This window comes from Lates calcarifer, linkage group LG7_2, assembly GCF_001640805.2.
Source record: "Lates calcarifer isolate ASB-BC8 linkage group LG7_2, TLL_Latcal_v3, whole genome shotgun sequence".
NCBI classification, from domain to species: domain Eukaryota; kingdom Metazoa; phylum Chordata; class Actinopteri; family Centropomidae; genus Lates; species Lates calcarifer.
The window spans coordinates 8,279,284-8,299,349 of NC_066854.1; the positions used below are offsets into that span (position 1 = coordinate 8,279,284).

The 20,066-nt window shown below is 39.9% G+C and overlaps 1 protein-coding gene across 3 annotated transcripts in view; it reads left to right on the top strand.

Annotated features, from left to right (window-relative positions):
* The window catches only part of LOC108891883 (E3 ubiquitin-protein ligase Midline-1), an 81,572-nt gene extending 70,740 nt beyond the window's left edge, over positions 1–10,832 (top strand). For all 3 annotated transcript variants that reach the window (XM_051066045.1, XM_018689224.2, XM_018689223.2), the window contains exons 4-10: positions 511–618; positions 2,416–2,564; positions 3,257–3,384; positions 4,622–4,765; positions 7,741–7,902; positions 8,161–8,368; positions 8,457–10,832. In XM_051066045.1, the coding sequence (XP_050922002.1) occupies positions 511–618; positions 2,416–2,564; positions 3,257–3,384; positions 4,622–4,765; positions 7,741–7,902; positions 8,161–8,368; positions 8,457–8,805 (1,248 nt within the window). In that variant the 3' untranslated portion in view covers positions 8,806–10,832. The remainder of the gene's footprint in view (positions 1–510; positions 619–2,415; positions 2,565–3,256; positions 3,385–4,621; positions 4,766–7,740; positions 7,903–8,160; positions 8,369–8,456) is intronic.
* The last annotated feature ends 9,234 nt before the right edge of the window (positions 10,833–20,066 follow it).

Sequence of the window (20,066 nt, forward strand, 5' to 3'; positions counted from 1 at the left end):
TTAAGTCATTTACTATTACCTATATGATAGAGTCGTTAATTGAGATTTCAGACAATGAAAAGAAAGTACATGCTATGGACACTTAGCATGTATACTAGTAAGCGTCCCTAGCTAGCCCTCAGATGCTATATGCTGCTTTGATGACACACTCAGAATCTGGAGACTTACATATTAACAGTAGAGAGCAAATATAGTGCACTATTTAGTAAATAGGGACTGATTTCGGACATAGCTCTCGTCTCTGAAGTGTCATGCTCTAACACAAGGATTCCTGCTTATTTTACTTGTCACTCAGCTCTCAAGCCAGCGGGAGGCAAAATGGCTGAATAAACCTCATCTTCATGAAGTGTTTGCTTCCAGACAAGAGAGCCGGCTGATGGATGAAAATGACATCCTGTCCCTTGGTCGACATGATGTGGAATGACTAAACATATATGCTATATTGTCAGTCCTCCCACCCCTCTATCAATCTCTTTGTTTATCTAATACTGTGTTTGAATTGGTTCTCAGGTGAACGCATCCCGCCAGGAGAGCAAGCTCCTGGAGGAGTGCGATGTCCTGATTGACATCATTCAGCAGAGGAGGCAGATCATTGGCAGCAAGATCAAGGAGGGGAAGGTGAGGTGAACACTCAGAGGGCCAAGGAGTGTGACAGCAGATACCATATATTTTGCTTTGCTGTTTTTTATATCCATCTTTCACTTCACATCCTCTCACTTTTTCTTATCTGGAAAACAGTCAATAAACTAAAATTGTTGCCCATTTCAAAGCTACCCATGGAGCCACTTTCAAGTCATTTTGTTCCTCCACCGCAAAAAGCATAATGTGCTTTTTTGTATTGATGCTTAATTTGCTAATTAGGAATGCTTTACAACAATCCTTAATCATTAAGAATGATATTTTCCTCCATCAGTGAACCATTTCACGGGGTAGAATGATCATCAAGGGGCAAATATTGCCTGCAGATCTAATATTCCTCAGTCATAGAATATTCACATAGAATAAAAACAGGTTAACTCCCCTATTCATTCAGTAGGCAATGTAATGTAATATGGTACAAATCAATATTTTGTTGACAGGCTTTCGCAGTCCAAAGGTTTGGATTGCTACAGTGCTACAGTTGATAGACCACTAAAATCATTCATCACTATTGAAACACACAGAAAGCACTTTGAGCTACCACCAGACCTCATTTTGTGTCAAATACAATGCTTCATCACAGCCACTTGACCTGATCCCTATATCGCAAACAGGCGGCAAACCGTTCAGCTGCCTGAAAAGCAGAACCCTTCAACACATTCCAAACAGACGGTGAAAACAGTCCGACTGGCCAAAAGTAGATCCCAGAACATATGGGAGGGCGTGTTTATTTGTTCTCTAAACCCAGACGATTTTTTAAAGCTGTGTCTAATGAGACTTGGAACACAGTGGGGATTTTTTTTTCACAATGTAATGTGGGCTTTTTGCTTTTAGGATTTCATCAAAGAAGATACAGAGATGGACAAACAGATATTTATTTTTTTGGCCAACAGATTTCTACAAATTGCTTTTTAGTGGAGTACTAGATAATGATCAATAGCACTCAGATGGCTTTTTTGTGAGACTAAGTTTCTTTTGTTAGTCTGCCTTATGTCCTTATTTTTCAACATGATGATCAATTGAAAAGATTTGAGCTGAGATCACACTGTTTTGTGTTCTTCTCAGGCCAAACTGCTGAATGAAATGTCCTTTGACCTCAATCCAGCCACTGACCTCAATCTGTCTCTTAAAATCTCCCCTCATATGGAGTGGGAATGAAACTGAGGGGCAAACAAGAGGATATGAAATCCCAGATTTGTGTGCAATAGATCTGTTGACACTGGCCTGGAAAATGTAGGGTTAGCAGGGACATGGGAGAAGCTTAACTCGTGTAGTTTGAACATCTTTTTCTATTTCGTGGTTACTCTTTCTTGTCCATTGGAAATGAACTTTCTTATGTAGCTTAGTTGTAAAATCACACCCATAGTTTGTTTTATTTGGTCTAAAAAACAGGAAGGGAGGCCAAAACAATTCAGCTTTCAGTCCCTGTAACTTTAACTAAGCATTATGCTGATGCCCTTTGCTACAATTTACCTTCTCTGATGTTCATACCAATTAAGAAAACACAAAGAAACAGATGACTATCTGCATCAGTCAACTCTGAATTTGACCTTTTCGTTGCTTCAAAATGTTAACATCCATCTCCTTGTACCCATGAAACCCCATATTTTTGGGTCATTTCCTGTCATCAGCTGTGATTATGTTCTCATCCCTAATGATCCACAACACCCTAACCTGTATGAGGACATTTTCACGCACCCTTGATTTGATTATTTGATCCATCCTAACAGCGCCATTTTCAGACATCTCTTTGCATTTGCCATTATTTTTTCCCAGACACAAAGGCTTCGGAAGCTTGCCCAACAGATCTCCAACTGCAAGCAGTGCATCGAGAGGTCCTCGGCCCTCATCACGCAGGCCGATCAGACGCTAAAAGAAACCGACCACGCTCGCTTCCTGCAGACAGCCAAGAGCATCAACGAGAGGTCAGACAGCCCACACACTGACCACACATGCTGGAGTTATTCAGCTTAGCTACACAAGGTCTACATCAAGGAAGAGGTTAAAGATTGCACACATTAGATGTTGAGAAGCCCCCAACTTCCCCAACAGCAAAGACAAGTATAGAGGGATTTCATCTTTTATTTAGCCTAGTCTTATTCTGCTCCCTGCTTAAGCTTTCTGACTAACTGATTCAGCAAATGAGAACAAACCCCAGTGTCCAATATGTGCATCCTCAGGAGAAACAAAGAGTGATATAAAAGAAAATCATTATCCTTCCTATCAAACAAAAGAAGTCTCTCGATCAGAATCTAATCTGCAGAGCTTCTCTAACTAGAGGGCTGATTTCATTTAGATTTAGAGCTCAGTATATTTTAACATAGCAATTGTTGAGCAGTTTGTTAATGATGTATATTTGTGGTACCCCATCAGCTAATCTGATCTGGTGCAAACGCTTAAGTTATAGTTATAGATGTTATGATGCTGATGTACACATATCTGATACTTGTACCTTTATAACACATTTTCACCCTATTTGAAGTGATCAATCCTTCAAAATGTACAATACACCTACATGTGGAATTGCAAATTGAAAACTCCATCTTTTAATCTGAATTGCTTAGAGTGCAGCAATAGAGTATGACAGCCTGTTCAATTTTGATCGGTAATGATCTAGGGTTTCCATGGCAACTGCATCAACCCAAGTGCTGATCCCCGAGATACACCTAACAGACACCTTTGACACCTTCGCCCTGGACTTCACCAGAGAGAAGAAGCTGCTGGAGAATCTGGATTACCTCACCGGTAAACATGTTTTTCGTCAAGGCCTGTCCATTCTGAGAGGCATTTATTGATTCAAGTAAAAGCTATTTATTCACTGAACTATCCCAGTCTCATGTTTTAAACCTTGAGGACTAATTTGTAGTTAAAAACAGTATAGATTTTTATAAATGTGCACCATAATCATTTGATCTCACTTTTTTCAAGGTTAAAATCACAAACCAAATGTCCCTTTTTGTGGGATCTACAGTCTGGCCCTCTAATTCACTACCACAATGAATAAAACCCCAACACTGCCTGTAATTATTATTCTATTTTAGGTTCAAATTCTGATTTTGCTTTTAAAAAAATTCTTTTGAAGTGTGTGCTGTCTTTGAGCACTGCATTTGAAGGAACAGGCCCCAGCCTATTAACTCCAAAATTAATTTTCAACATTAATTTCTGATGTCCCATTTGTGAGTACCCATCAAAATGTCACTGTATGAATTATGAGCACGCTGGGGACAAAAACAAGGCATCACGCATAGTGGATTTGAAGGTCTGTGAAAATGGCTGGCTCGTATTTATTCTCCACGATGCATGAGGGCCTCGCTGGAGGGCCTTTTCACTAAGTGAATCAGTCTGAATCACTCCACTATGTGCATCCACTCATGACAGAAGGCTTGGGAGGAGGAGAGAGTGACAGACACAGAAAGAGAGAGGAGGTGGCGTTAAAATCAGTTTAAGCTGTGCCTTTGTATCTTTGTTTCTCTACCTCAGTTCATTCTCTATCTTGAGGCTTCATGGCTTGAATACAAAAAGGATTTACTTTGTTTATTTTTCCATTGAACAAGTTTACCCATGAATCAATACATGAGTTTCAGAGAGTTAGGATCAGCAGATACGTAACAACTCACATTTGTTACTGATAAAAGGATTGTGGTATTTACTCTCCTCCCTGTGTTAATGTGAGCTGCTTTTTACTTGAATATTTTATTATTTCTACTGCACATTATTTTTAATGCTCAACCTACCACTCTACTGGAAAGAACATCTTCAATCCTCTGTGTAATGAAGCCTTTACACTCATTCAACCAATTCAACCAAATGAACATAACAAGGTTAATTGGGGCGACTGTTTGTTACACCAACTGACAAACTTTGAGTGTGTTATCATTTTAGAACATTACTAATGTAATTTGTAAATATAATCAAACAGAATACAGCATTAGAGCCTGATATGTTGGTGGATGATAGCACTTTTTTTTTTTCCCACACACAGCTCCAAGTGCTCCGTGCATAAGGGAAGAGTTGTGCACGGCTTCCTATGACACCATCACTGTCCATTGGACGTCTGATGATGAATTCACAGTGGTGTCCTATGAGCTCCAGTATGCCATTTTCACTGGACAGTCCAACATTGCCAGTAAGTATATGTGGCTAACAAAGAATGCTGCAATCAACTATAAATGAGAGAACGCAGTCCAGCTTAAGCAGATTGTCTAGTCTACTCGATTAGTTCAAGTAGCCATATTCAAGATTGTAGTTAATTTACATTCTACAGACATGATACACATTTTATTTAGATTCAGTGAACTTATCTGTGATGTCCCTGGTGACTAAACATTCATAAATCACAGAATCATCATGTTTTAAAGTTTTCTTTAGTTTCAAAATAATCAGTGATAGCTGCCTGTACATCCAAGGGTATATTGCAAACAGGAACTCCTGGTGGCTAATTCAGCATACTTTAATGGTGCTAATTTGCCAAACTGTAAACAAATATAGGCTAACATGATGAGCTCAGGTTGCAGCCCACAGCTCTGTTTCACAGTCATCTAAGACAACAAATTGCCAGATCTGTTGATAAACTTCTACCATGTAGCATTATACAGATATATGATATAATATTTAAGAATTTAGGAGAGCCTATAGTGATTGTTGCAGGCCTGTGACCTTAGTATTTATAAATCTTAACAAAGGCCTGGGCCATTGTCCCGCATCCTGCATGTAAGCATTTCCAGTGCATTTGTTATGCAGACTTACTTTTTTGTTACTACTTACAGACTGTTTACAGACATGAGATCTGCTCTATACAATCATGCTGCTTCACTGGTGGCCACTAGCTCCCCTGAGGCAGCTGGGGGTTGAAGTGCTTTTCTAAAAGCTGAGATAGCAGTGAAGTGGAAGTGGAACCTCCCGAAGTGAACCCTCTAGCCTTTGTGCTTCTATCACCCTCAGATGTTTGTCATACATCAAATGACTGTAGCTTGTGAAGAATGAAAGGAGAATAAGATTTGGAAATAGCGCAGAGGAGAATCCACACTGTATGTGGAGCACTCAGCGGATGAGACTTCAGTGGATATACAGAGTTCTTATGTCTATACATGCAAGAGGTCTAGGTTTAAGTGGCACTGAAGGCATGAGTGGCAGCTGAGAATGAATCAGCATCCCACACACACTTTGTGACACAATGTCTTGTTGAACAACAGACATACTGTATACACTGACATAGACACACACTTATCCGCATACACACAAGACCCAGAAAATCATGAACACACTTGAGTGAGCAACAACTACAAGGAAGAAAATGGGGTCAGGGCATCTAAAGACGAGCTCCCCTGCTCCCTTTCAATCAAACTGCCTTTTTTCTGTCTTTCATCTATTCTTTTTTGAAGTCTTTTTATAGATTCAAATAGATCTACCTTGCAGCAAAAAATCCTCTGCCTTCTTTTCTTTTATTTCCTCCTTCCTTTCCTTCCTTCCTTTATGCTCTTCCTCCTTTTTCAACTCAATCTGCTAAGGGATTCCTTCCTTCTTATACTTCTTTCTTGCCAAGGTTACACCTTTGTCGCTGCCTTTACATTACATTGCACTTTTAAGCACGTTTAGAACCGACAGCTATTAAACTAACGTGGCACTCCCTCTTTCTTTCCACTCTTGCTTTCACATCCTTCTCTCCTAATGTTTGCCAAGATGCTGTGATTTTTCTCTTCTCCTGTTTTCACATCCAATAATGTCAGAGGTGTTGCTGTTGACTTCTGAGTCACGTGCCAGAAAATTCCCCCAGGTCCAATTCGGATGAATCACTATGCAAGACGGGAAACAGTCTTGTGATGTTAATGTTAACGCTAATGTTAATGTTAACAAAAACAACATCCTTAAACTCCTGTGCATAATTGTTCGGTGCAGCCTTCTGGATTGGATTTCCTGGGGGAAATGTGTGTTAAGATGATAGTGACTGACTGGCTTTCTTATCTGCCATTTCTATTTGATATGCCTAGAACTGCAAGCTTGATCAAATAAAGTTCCAACGTGTATAATTTTAATTAACGTATTTACTTTCAGTCTGAGAATGCACCAGTGGGAACACAAGCAATAGTTACTTTGATGGTAAAGTTTTAACAGTTCTAATTATAATGTTCTCATTATGATTTGTCTCAATCCTACATTTGGTCATTGTTAGGGTTGGGTGGAACAAAAAAATAAACATTTAGTGGATTTTAATGGGTTCTTGGTGCAGAAGAAGTCAGAGAACGTTTTCAGGTTGACATAAATATTGTAATATCTTTATGCACTTTGTGCATTTTAAAGGGTGATATTTTACCTCCCAGAAATCCTCTCCATAGCACTTAACAGTCTACCTAAAATGCTGATAATGCTCAGCCTTTTGATAATCTTCCAGAGTGAAAGGGGGGAATTCTGTATGCATCAAAACATGTATTCTGTGTAAGTTAGTTTAAGAAAAGAAATTATTTAGTTCAAGTAAACATTGGAATTTTAATTCAGCATATTTCTATTTATTCACATGTTTTTTTTTCTTTTGGTTTTTTGGTCAAGCTAGCAGGTTTTGCTGGATCTTCATGTGACCTCCTCATTATGAAGGATTGTTTTACTGGTTTTCACTCCTGGGTGGCAAACAAAGAGCAGCACTATGGCTGTAACTTCCTGCGTACATTCTCAGCGAACAAAGCCGTGACATGGAAGGAAAATGTACATACACATACGCACATACACAACTTAGGAGGTGGTGCAGCTGTACTGCGGTGCCACTGAATAAAACACACACCGAAGACACGCACACACAGAGCGGAGAGAGGACTGTGCAGATATGAAGCCAACAGGGTGTGAATGGTTTCCTCGTGTGCCTTTTCACACCCTCTCACCTGCTCCCACTGCCACAGGCTCACACACAACCAGCCATTTAGTACAGTCCTTCAACACAGCTGTACATCAGTCCTCTCCAGGAAACTTAAGTAAATAGTTTTTCTCTTGTTTGGGTGTTTTCTCCTCCCCTGAAAACAGCACACAATATCTACTTTAGGCCTGTTAAAAATATGCATTTTAGCTGTTAAACAACTTTCTCCTTATCTCGCCCTCCTTTCTTTCTCCTCCCAGGTCTCTGTAACTCACTGGAGAGCTGGATGATAGTTCCCAACATCAAGCAGAACCACTACACGGTACATGGCCTGCAGAGCGGCACCAAGTATATCTTTGTTGTCAAGGCCATTAACCAAGCGGGAAGCAGGAGCAGTGAACCGGGGACTCTGAAGACCAACAGTAAGTGACTGATGACTGAATCTGAACGCATGACCTTTACAGGAAAATTCATGAGTAAACATTCACACAGAAGTAGCTTATTAGATTTCTTATGTCACTTGCTCCACTTGCAGTGCCTGATATAGTTCTGTCGGTAAATATGAAATTTAATTAACTGAAAATAAATTAGCTGTTCTGTAAGTAATGCTGCCTGTTATAGATCTCACTGCATTAGCGCTTTAAAAATCAATTTTCAATTCCTTCCGTCTCTTCTCCCAGGCCAGCCGTTCAAGCTGGACCCCAAATCTGCTCACAAGAAGCTGAAGGTGTCCCATGATAACCTGACGGTGGAGCGTGATGAAACCACGTCCAAGAAAGGCCACAGCCAGGAGCGGTTCTCCAGCCAGAGCAGCTATGGTGTGGTGGGAAATGTCTATATCGACAGTGGTCGTCATTACTGGGAGGCTCTGATTGGAGGGAGCACATGGTGAGAGTCATAATTTTGGGATTCTGTTTCATTAAAGGGTCCAAGTTCACGTGTGGATAACATCACACAATCCTCTGCTCCTCTGCAGGTACGCTGTGGGCATAGCCTACAAATCAGCCCCCAAGCATGAGTGGATCGGTAAGAACTCGGCCTCTTGGGTGCTCTGCCGCTGCAACAACTCCTGGGTGGTTCGCCACAACAGCAAGGAGCTGGCCATCGAGCCTTCGCCACACCTGCGACGCGTCGGGGTCCTGTTGGACTATGACGCCGGGTACCTGACCTTCTATGATGCCGTGGGCTCCCAGCACCTGCACACGTTTCACGTCTCCTTCATCCAGCCCGTGTGTCCCGTGTTTAACGTGTGGAATAAGTGTCTGACCATTCTCACTGGTCTACCCATCCCCGACCATCTTGAGGGACTGGAACCCCACAACTGAAAGCTACAGACAGACATGAATAAATCAGCATAAACTGGCCTCATTATCTTAAAGCTGCACTGGGCAAGATTTGTGAAAATACTCATGCTTGCATAGAGAACAGAAAACTGTCCCATCCTCTTAAAATCACAAGGATCTGCTGCATTTGCCCAAATTAATCCGCTCATGTGCACTTTTACACCCAGAGGCAGCAACAAACGTATTTGAGTAAGCTAATGACATCACTTTCTGAATCAAAATAATTCAAACACTTGCTACTATTTGTGCAAAGTTACCTGGCGCAGCTTTAATGTGCAAATACAAAAAGAAGAAATACCCTAGATGTTACTTCATCAAGCTTCTCAAAGGTGATTTTCACTTGTTTATTATGATTTCTAAAGGCAAATATGATGCTGGTTCATGTTGTATTTGACTCACAAAGACTTAGTGAAAACCTATTCTAGATGGATGGTGGTAAGCTGGAGTCAGTACAGACAAAACCAGGACAAACGGACCTTGTTGGACTAGAAATTCCTACTCTAAGGCACTTTGGGTTACGATAGGCATATTTGTACCACGGCAACTAGGAAAAAAGCCACAAATCAATTTCTAATTTTCCTTTTTTCTTTCTTTTTCCCACCATCTTATCAGATATAGCACTTTGAGAAACCTTTAAAATACATACACTGCGTATGTGATCATACACAAAACATAAATTCATACACACATACCACCCCTACTTTAAACCAATCACGGTTGCTGGAAAAAGCAGAAGGTGTATATTTTGTAAATTCATAGGCATTATCCCCTTATTTTTCCCTTGTTAATTAAAAAAGAACCAAAGTAGCCACTGCTGTCTATTCAGATGTCTTTACATAAAATTTTACTCTTAATAAATACTGAATTATTTTTTAAAAAGTGACAGAGAAGAAATAATGTTATGCTAATATTAAAAGCAAAGGCTTCCTTTAAATGTAGACCTTGTTTTTGCACATTTTTCATACTTTATTCATGGTTTCGTAGCCTAAAAGTCTCAATCATTTTGGTGCAATTAACATGCATTCGTATTGGCAAAGTGTTGTGTTCTGTTTGACTTATTGTGTTAATTTCCTTTTTTGGCAGCCAGACAAGTCCTGCCATTATTATTTTATGTGATACATAATATGTGAGTTGTGTTACAGTTGTAGCCCCAGGTTATTGTTGGAGCTAAGAGGTAAAATGCACAATTGGGTGTAATTTTTTCCTCACTTTTCTCTAAATCAAGCAGTTTAGTGAGACATATTTGTGCTGGTGTGCCAATACTCCAGAACTATTAATTAGCTTTTAATGAGGAGTGTCTTCCCATTTTATCTTCTTTTCACACTGAGGTCTTATTTCATCAATTCAACATGCACCATATTGTTTGAACACATTAAAAGTTCAGTTACTCTATAAAAACACACCTTTCTCACATTATCAAGACAACACAGCTGTACACATGGGTATGTCGTGATTACATCAGTAAGGTGCACTCACTCTTTACTCCAGTCATTGGCTCAGTCTCATTTAGATTCTCCTTAATTCCTTGTGATGCAAAATGGACTAAAAGGCCTAAATGAGAATCAGCCATTGATAGTCATTGGTCAAGACCCTTTCAACAAAACCTCCCAATGGGATATTGTCAATTCTATATCCTATATGTTCTTTATGTGATAATGTTTAACGTTGACAAAATGGAGCTCCTCAGTGTAAACACAATGATATGGTTGTATTTCTCAATGTTGAGTTGTTTTGAATACCCAGTATACTTAAAAATATGGAGGACAAATAACAATCTACTCTTAAATTCTGTGTTTCCTTGGCAATAAATTCAACTGTATGTTTCATTGTATCTGATACGAATATATAGTGCTTAATTTAATGTTTCCATTTGAAGTTTATGACCATGGTGTTATATGTTCTGTCTCTGTGGACATTTTTATGGAAAACAGGATATGAGTGCTTGCATCACTGTCGTCTGAGATAAGTCTATGAGAAGGTCAAAAATAAACGTTCCTTTTCACATTAAAGTGTGCTCTTTTTCTCCAGTGAAATAATACGTGTTATTTCAGAATGTCAGGAGCTGTTCTCATAAACCCGGACAGGGGGGAAATGCCAGGAGTCATTCCACTCTTTCTGGGTGACATACAAACAAAGATCACATTTTTAGGAAGAAACTGAAGCAGTCCCAAATTCAGTAAGTTTAGATGATGGCATTTTGGTCTGTGTAAAGTTATTGGTGCCCTTCAGGAATTTAACAGACTCACTACTCGAGGCATATATCTCTTTCTTTTCAAGCCTTCCCAGTTAAAAAGTCAAACTCACAGATATTATCTTTATCTGTGATGAACCCACAGATAATTATCATCCAACTCTAAAGTTCCTCTTAACTCTAAGAAGTTTTTGTAACGTCTTTCAGCTCATTGTTTTGGTTTTCTGGCCCACAACTTTACAGTTTTAGTTCACTCTCACTAATCTCATAGTGTTGTTTTCAGCCTTCCAGCCTTTCAGCTATTCTCAGTAGTAAAGTGTTAAACTACCTACTCAGCACCAAATCAGAGACATATAAAGTTAGTGATTAGCTAGCATTTCCCTCAGCAGCTGGATGAAAATTGAGGGTAAAAGAACAGTGAATATTGGAGTTACCTATTCACCAGCTAACCAGGAGCACAATTTCAAATGAATGCTAAGGTTGATAATTTTTGGATATGTAAAGACAACTGTTTGCTAACTAGTGTGACATACTAACTTTATCAGGCAATAATATGTAAGAATAGTGTTTACAGCTTGTTTATGTTGCCCCACAATGGCCAAAAAATCAGTTATTATAGCTTTAACTTGTTAGACCAAACAGAACTCTTACTCAGTCTAATAGCATCAGAATTAATTACATTTGACCATCGATAAAGTGGACTTTAATCATCTTGACATACAGACATTGAATTATGTGATTATAATTTTTATAACCACATTATTATGAGCTTCAACTACCAAAGGAACAGATGCTATATAAGTCATCAAAGAACTCAATAGAGTCTGCACTTTTTCTTCCCCATGATGAATCATCAGGCAGATGCTAATGTCAAACTCTAAGTTTAGACGCCGACTTGTCAAGTTCACTTGAGTTTATGAAGTTCTTGTGGAAGAGGAAGTTGTTGAGTTTATCATGTGAACTTCCAGCGGACACCAGGGGCTCTTCCTGGTTTTCCAGGAGCAATTGTTCTTTGACGTCAGGGTTCAGTGGGGGTTTCTGACGCTGAACAGCTACTGTAGTATCAGTTGAAGCTTTGTGTGTGTCGTTCACACGGTTCACTGGTGTGAGCGGGCAAAAATGAGTTTACCCAGTGCTCGACTGAGCAAACAATAAAAAGGACACAAAGACTATTTACAGGTCGTCATCCACAAATAATGAGGTGTGTGCCTGTTTGTCTCTAATTCAACCTGTAATACAGAGGATATGTTGTAGATAACATGGGTAGATTTCTCTCTATTACAAAAATACCTAACTGTTAGTACTACTTCCTACAACTGCTGCTCTATGAAATACACAATATGCATGTATGATTGGCATATATGCTTCTAATAACTTTCACCCAGAGGTAGTGACAAAACAATGAGTGAAATACAAACTGTCTCCTAATCAGCAGCTCTCGAGCGACACAATTATACTCATTGCATATTAAATGTAAAAAATCAGGAGACACAATATGAGGCCATCTGCACTTCTGTGCATAAATGGTGTCATTTCTCGATATGTGTATCTCCACTGAGAGCAATTATCTTCTTACAACCTGCCTCTGAGACTATTCTGCATATCATATATGTATATGATATATAAACAAACATGGCTCTGTACTTAGGTGATGCTGGTTCCCTGCATGATATAAAATAATTAATTTGTTGTTAGTTTATTGCACTGGATTTATGCCTTGCAATTTTTAGAAGTCACCGTCAAGCAATTGCATTTCCTTTTTCAAAAATAAAATTTACCAGCTGTAAATTCTGACCTTTTCGTCCAACTTAATAGAATTTGAGCCAACTTCAGGAGCTAAATGTGCTTACTGACCCTCCTGTGTTCTCATACAAGACTTTATGTGACATTTCAAACAATCAATACAGTAACTTAATGTGTCTTGGGATTTTGTTGCTTGGCTGAAATGTAGCGCAAAGGTTGAGGACCAACTATTTTATTAACCTTTATCAAGGGAAGGATTTTGCTGAGCTTGTGTGTTGTTTTTCCACACACCCGGTGACGTACCGCCATATTCACACTTGAGAACTGGTGTGAAAGTCCAGCAGCTTAAACAGCTCAGGCCTTTTTTTGACTCAAGGGCACCTTGAATACATTTTTACCAAGAAGTAGAAACTGTTAGTCATTCTATTTCTCCCCATGGGTCTTGGGATTTGAACCACTGACCTCCCTTCTTAAGACCACTTCACTCTGCTTTAGGCAAACACTGTCCCACTTTTGTACAGATCATTGGGGTAGGGTCAGTTCAATGTGCGTTGCTGTTTGTGCTTCTACCACTGCAACTGCACTTGTATGGGCAGTCTTGAGGCTCTGCAGTCCCAGGAGGATTTTTACAGCCAAGCCACAGCACAGAGAGAGAGAGAGAGAGAGAGAGAGAGTGAGAGAGAGAGTGTGAGAGAAAGACAGAGAGAGAGAGGACTCAAAAAGACACAGTCTCTGCTCTCCTGGGGGAACTGTGCGTATACTCCATAGGCCCTACCATCTTTATGTATAAGGTATATGTGTGTGTGCGCGTGTGTGTACACTTGGCCGTGTATCAGTGGCTACAATTTGCCATTTCAAGCAAAGAGGCAGTGGCAGTATTTTAGGACATGAGCAGAGAAGCAATAATAACAACTCCCCCTGGAATAGATCTGGAAAATGGGACAGAATTTGGTACAGAAGCACAGTAACAACAAATAAAAGCTGAGTCTGACTGTTGTGTTATTGGGTCTAAATAATCTGTTGTATAAGAAAATGTTGCACATGAGCTCGCAGAACGTCTCATTTCTACAGGTGAAATTCTAAATGTATTTTATGCTAAACAAATGCTTCACTTATTTATTTACTAGCTCTACATGCTATATCTGTGGATGGCTATGCAAAAGCCTTGCTCTCTATGCTGTTTCCAGCAAAGGGAAGCCAATCCTCTAAATGCCCAGCAGATGTCACTGTTAGGATTCAAGAAACTAAGCATACAAGCCTCATGCAGAAATATAATTGGATTATGAACAGTAACTGACTGTTGAGGCCTCTAGTCTGGCATTGTCCATTTATCACATGTCATATCCTTATTACTTTATGACACTTAAATGAGAAAATCCATGACTGAAATGTGGGTAGTTCCTGTGCATAAGTGTCAGTGAGTCATTTAGACCTCCATTAAGCATTCTCTGATTCCCTTAAGCAACTATCTATTAAATCCTCCATTTGTTAGGATTTGGGAGACTGTTATTCACAAGTCAATGCACTATTAGTGACCATGGTTGGGTCTATTTTAGGGAATGGGGAGAGAAAATGTGCTAGAGTAAGTCATAAGGCTAGACTGCAGTCATGTTCCATGAGTACTACTAAGCAGATCAATATGCAATCAGGAGCTTATCAGCCATTTTCTTTATTTCTAAAAGGGATTCAGTTGCCAGACTGAGTGGGTTAGTGCACCTGTGTTATCCTCAACACTGACTATAGGCAAAAATAAGGTCTTGCCAGAAAGGAAACCAGCTACAAGTTTATTGTCAAAAGTGTCAGAAACACTCTCAGTGATACAGATACTGAGCAGCAGGGTAAGTAAAAACAGATTTTTTCTTTTTCCTCTGCCTAAAATAAAAATGTATTTTTCAGTCTAAATAACCGTCTGTGGCTTTTCTTGTATAGGTCAAGGACACTATTGGGCTGTAAACAAAATACCAGCCTCAAATTTGAAGACACAACATATGACAGTTCTACAGGTCTAACAAGGTCTCACTCAATCAGTTTATCATTATTTACCAGCTACATGGAAGCCTGTATCTGAAGGAAAACACACACACACACACACACACACACACACAAGACAGACGTCGTCGACAAGCCCACTGCCCTTCTGATCCCACCTCTAGAGATGCAGCTCTGGTTTTTTGCTGTTTATCCCAAAGGGATCATTTGGATATCATAGTATTATTAAACATTACATGCTAAATAGCCACTATTTGGGAAAGCTCACACCCTCTCTGACAAAATAATTGCTAGTGTGATGGTAAAATTACCATTATTATGGGAAAGTTATTAGCTATTGTGGCTAACAGGTTTCAGGTCAATCATTAGCAGCGAGGTGGAAAGAGGTGTGGGCAGCTGCAGGCCTCTCCATGGGGCTCTAATTGTCAGAGAGATGGAGACTGGAAGGCGATACAGTCTTGTGTCTGTCGTTCAGCAGAGATTTACCGCTGAGGGCAGTCAACCATCTCCTTTGATACGCTTCTGCCAAACTGTTCAACCCTCTGGTCAAGCTTGGTGGCAACCACCAAAGCTGTGCAGTTTGCTGCCAGCAAGAACTTGGCTGATGTCCGTGAAGGCCAGGTTGTTGGCGCTAGCGCTGGCGCTTCAGGGTTTGGTCATGGTGTAGAATGGCCCTCTTCAATTGGCTTAATTACGTATGGGAGGATGCTGCAAGGCTTCTGGCTGCTTGTTGCGCCTCACCTGTGAGGAGGAAGAGTCCCAAGGCTGTCTGGCCAGGGATGTCTACCGATGACCTCCAGAAAATCCTCCAAGAAGGCCCAGAACTCGTTGCCTGGCTTTATTCTCAAGATGTTGGAGGTTAGAAAGCTAAAAAGAGGGTAGCTCACTTCTTTAGCCTGCAATTAGCCCTTCTACAGTCTGTACTAATTGCAGGTCAGCTGTTGGGGGATTTGGAGGTAGCAGGTATTCCATTGTTGCCTGTTCATCCTGGCTTTCAGCACCACTAGGCCTTTTCTAAATTAATGCAATTCCTCTAACAACAAATTTGTCTTTCCTTTTCAAGCATGAAGCTCATGACTTAATAGCAACAGTGCCAACTCTGTGGCTTACTCCCCAGTCACTATAGCTTTGGTCTTATTCCCAAGCTCACCATCTCCTGAAAGGAGTGCAGACAGCTCTATGGTCCTCAATGAGAGACAGCATCTTATCAGGACTGCTCTTACCGCTTGCTACCGCTCAGATGTACCCCTGCTTGCCAAAACCTATTTTGGATCTTTTGATATTTGGAATGGGACCCCCCCATTTCTTCTTTATTGCATTTGATTTTAATCAGAGACTTGTTATGTATGCTCCAGCCTTGAATTCTCATCTGTGGCACCAGACAAGGCACCAAAGGCTTTTGTGATGAACAATTTAATCTATTGATCAGACAAGGCCTGGGGCACAATTAAGGCCAAAGGAAGGAACGATCACTTTACCAATGATTTGGCTTATGCATACTTTGGCTAGGAGGTAGAAACTCTCACTCCTCAAACTACAAAATATGTCATTAAAAAAAAAAACAATAATTAGAAGTATACTCATTCTGTGTGAAATTACACCTTATATGGACTGAATTTCTGACTCATCTTGGTGTCTCTAACTGCACTTTATCTCTATGTCTAAATGCTCATGTGTCTTAGTCTATGTTTGTCATTTCCCTCCTTCCTCTTTGTTTTGTCACAGTCCATCTTTCTCAGCCCTTCTCCTTTTTTTGGTTTCTCTCCTCACACACTACATTCTCTCCCACCTTCTCAATCACTCACTCAATCCCTCTTTGATAGTCTAGCAATTTTATCCAGACAGCCAGTTAAGAATCCAATTAGTTTGCACCTCTCAATCATAAAATCTTCAGTCAGGTTGAAACAAACTTGGACAGACATGCTTTTACCGCCTCACTGCCTAATTAAGAGACGATAATTTATTGCACTCCAAATGGGCGAAGGCTTTTGTGCACTCAAGTAATTGGAAAAAAATATATAAGACAGACAAGAGAGGGGAGCAACCAAGCGACGAGAAACGATAAAGGCATGAATTAAAGGGTTGCAGACATGGGCAGGGTGTTAGCTAGGTGTTTGAGCCATTTCTGCTCATTTCTCCCTTGACTAAGTCCAAACTAAGAGTCAGACATTTTTCTAAGGGAGTCCAGGAGGGTTAGCGTTTGAGTTGGGTCGTGTAAGGACTTGGAGTGCGTTTCATCTCTGTTTTTAAAATTCATAAGAGCATCGCTAGTGTCAGCCTTCATTGTATCACCTTTCATTTTCATAAGGAGAGTACTAGAGAAGTTCTCTGACCCGGGAAGGTGGAAGAACAAACAAAGCTGTATTTCCATTTGACTGTTGTACTTTTATACTTGTCAGAGGCATATTGAGTTTTAAATGTTTGGAGCGACAACATTTTTGAGACGTGAGTAGATTTTGTTTGGTCCTCAGTGTATGTTAAGAGCATTAAGAACTGGCTGAGAGTAGCTGGTTTTCTTTCATATTAAAACTGACATTTGTAGTGCAAATTCTTAACAATTAGAATTAAAGGTTTGGTTTAAAATTCAAAATATTATCCACATTACGCCTGCAATCTCTATCTGAAAATCTTATCTGGACAGAGAAAGATGCATATTACAACATGGTGTAAATGCATGTGGAACACATTAAAATCATAATTACATTTGATCACCCAGGAAGGTGGTGATGCAGGTCCATTGTGTAGCTCTTCAACATGCAGCAGAGGTGTGCTCTACTGCTCAGGACATTTTGATTAACTTACAAAATAGGAAAGCAGAAAAAAGAGGAACTTCACACTGACAGTAGCAGCACACACTTCAATCCATGATCTTACATCAACATTTTCATGAGAGCATGCAACAGGTTGCTCTCCTCAGAGATAAAAGTGTTAATAAAGACGTAAACTGATACACTGAATAAACATTATTCATGGATTCATACAAAATATTAAGCCGGCCCAATTCTTAAATCTGTCAGCTCTGCACCAGTAGTAAAACAATATTCAACGCAAATTCTGACTTCAGTATTAAAATGAAGATGTCAGCCAGGTGTAATCTGTACAGTCTGTACATTCTTAAGGAAAAAAATCTGCTCAAACTGTTGACAGGCTGCCTTACTCATCCTCCTTTGCAGTCAACCCTTTCTTTAACAAAGAAAAATAAGTGGAATCCATGCAGCAGTGCTGCTCCCTCCAAGATTATGTTGGAATTAGATAAATTAAGGTTGGTAGCACACCTCCTAAAAAGTAAACTCAAACTTGTGTAAAATCCCTTTTAAGTTTATGAAGAAGGAATTAAAGGCCAGTGGACAGACCTCATTAGGACTGAAATGTAATTCCTGTGTGAGTGTGGATGAGAAGAGAGAAAGTGAGGATGAGATGTGGAGAGAATGTGTGAAGATAGAAAACGTAAATTTGGTGAGTTTGTGTGAGCGAGAAGAAGAGAGTACGTGCGAGATTAGGTGTATTTGTGTGTGAAGGAGAGAGGGGGGAGGGAAAAAGGTGAGAAGAAGATGCATTTGTATATAGATGTGCAAATGTGTACAAGTGTGTATGTGCGCTGCACACTAGTGGCAGCGTTTGTTCTTGCCTGAGTGCATTTGCACAGAGGAGAACGGATATGACAGGCCTGTCTGTTGTCTCCCCAGAATAATTGCTTATGGATTACCTGAGGCGAGTCCCACTGGAGATACTTAGAAATGACACTCCCAGGTGACTCCTTGAATCATGTTCATATCCGGTCTGAGCAAGAGCTTGATTTTGCTTTGCCTGATGTGTACGTATTCTTGTACGTGTTCCTGTATGTGTGTGTGTCTGTGCATCTTGTGTGTGAGTGGTTGCAGATCCAAGGGGATACGTTGTCTCTTTCATCTCACTGACTCACACATAAGTAATTCCAGAGACGTCACAGCTATTTATTATACACACACACGGGCGCGCTAAGAGACAAATACCAAAAACATACTTCCTTCAAATCCATCATCTATGACTCAGCTCAATTCCACCTGGCAACAGTTGACAAACTTATTACAGGCATGTTTTGGTGCTAATTGTGTTGACAGCCAGGATATCCAGATAGTTTGTGTACTCCATTAAACCTAGACCCACTTCAGTGCCACTCTACTGACGTTAGGTATGTTTATGTGGAGCCTAATATTCTGATTATAAATCAGTTTAAAAGCTGAAACAAATAAAAGGCACCTCATTTAAACGCCTCAATCACAAGAAACAGGCCCAAAGTAGTAGTTGTAGTTTTCAGGTTTCTATTTTGTACTATATAGAGCTGGGGAGCAGAGGACCCTGGGAACATAAGAATGACACTGATGAAATATTGGAAAGCCCCAAAATTAGCAAGCTAATCCTATTATTACTGTCCGGCTGCAGATTGGGAGATACAATGCAATATAATAAATGATAGTTATACATGCTGGGAGAATTTCTGACTGAAAAACTCTTCAGAGGCTTGCTACGCCGTACACTCTATAGTGAAAACAAAACTACCCTTCTTTAGGCTACTTTTTTCCCCTTTGAGTTTTGAGTTTTTTTTCTTCCACTCTCTGATGATAGCTTTGGGCACACAATTAATTCTTAACGATGCAGTCCTATAAAGCCTGGAGAAATCTGTAACACATTACACTACACAGGAAGGGGAGAAAATTCCACTCAAGGTATGGATATTAGCATATCACACCAGGGGCTCGAATTCAGGTCATGCTTTTACTATGCTATCACAACTGTCAAGGAAAAAAAACATAAAAATAATGGTTGTTGCAATTTACTTAGTCTGCGATAAGCTTTTTTTCCTGATTTATAGCAAATTAGGATTTCAAACAATGACAGTCACAGCTATCAACAATTGCCACCCGGGAAGGTTTTCAATATCCCTATGCATAGAGTACACAGTGTAGAGGTTATTCTACTCATTCACACAATATTTTTGCAATAATGCCCAAGAAAAGAATCTAACTTGGTATGAAAGTGGAAAGTGGAGGTCCTTTTTGCCAGAACATTTATTGATTCTGATAGTGAAATATGTCCTCTTGCAAGTACCTTCCTTATAAATGACTGGACTTAAATAAATGCCCCTCAACTGCAGGGTGAGATAGGGAAGTGAATGACAATGTGTAATTCTTCGGTGAGGTTCTCCCTGAGTTCACACATTGTATTAAACACCACCCTTCATTTACTTGAATATACTTTGAAGAGAAATTCAGGGCTTTCTTGGCTCACTGTACCCATTAAAAATCGGAAAGAAAGGGTGGGTTTCTGCAACAAATGTTTT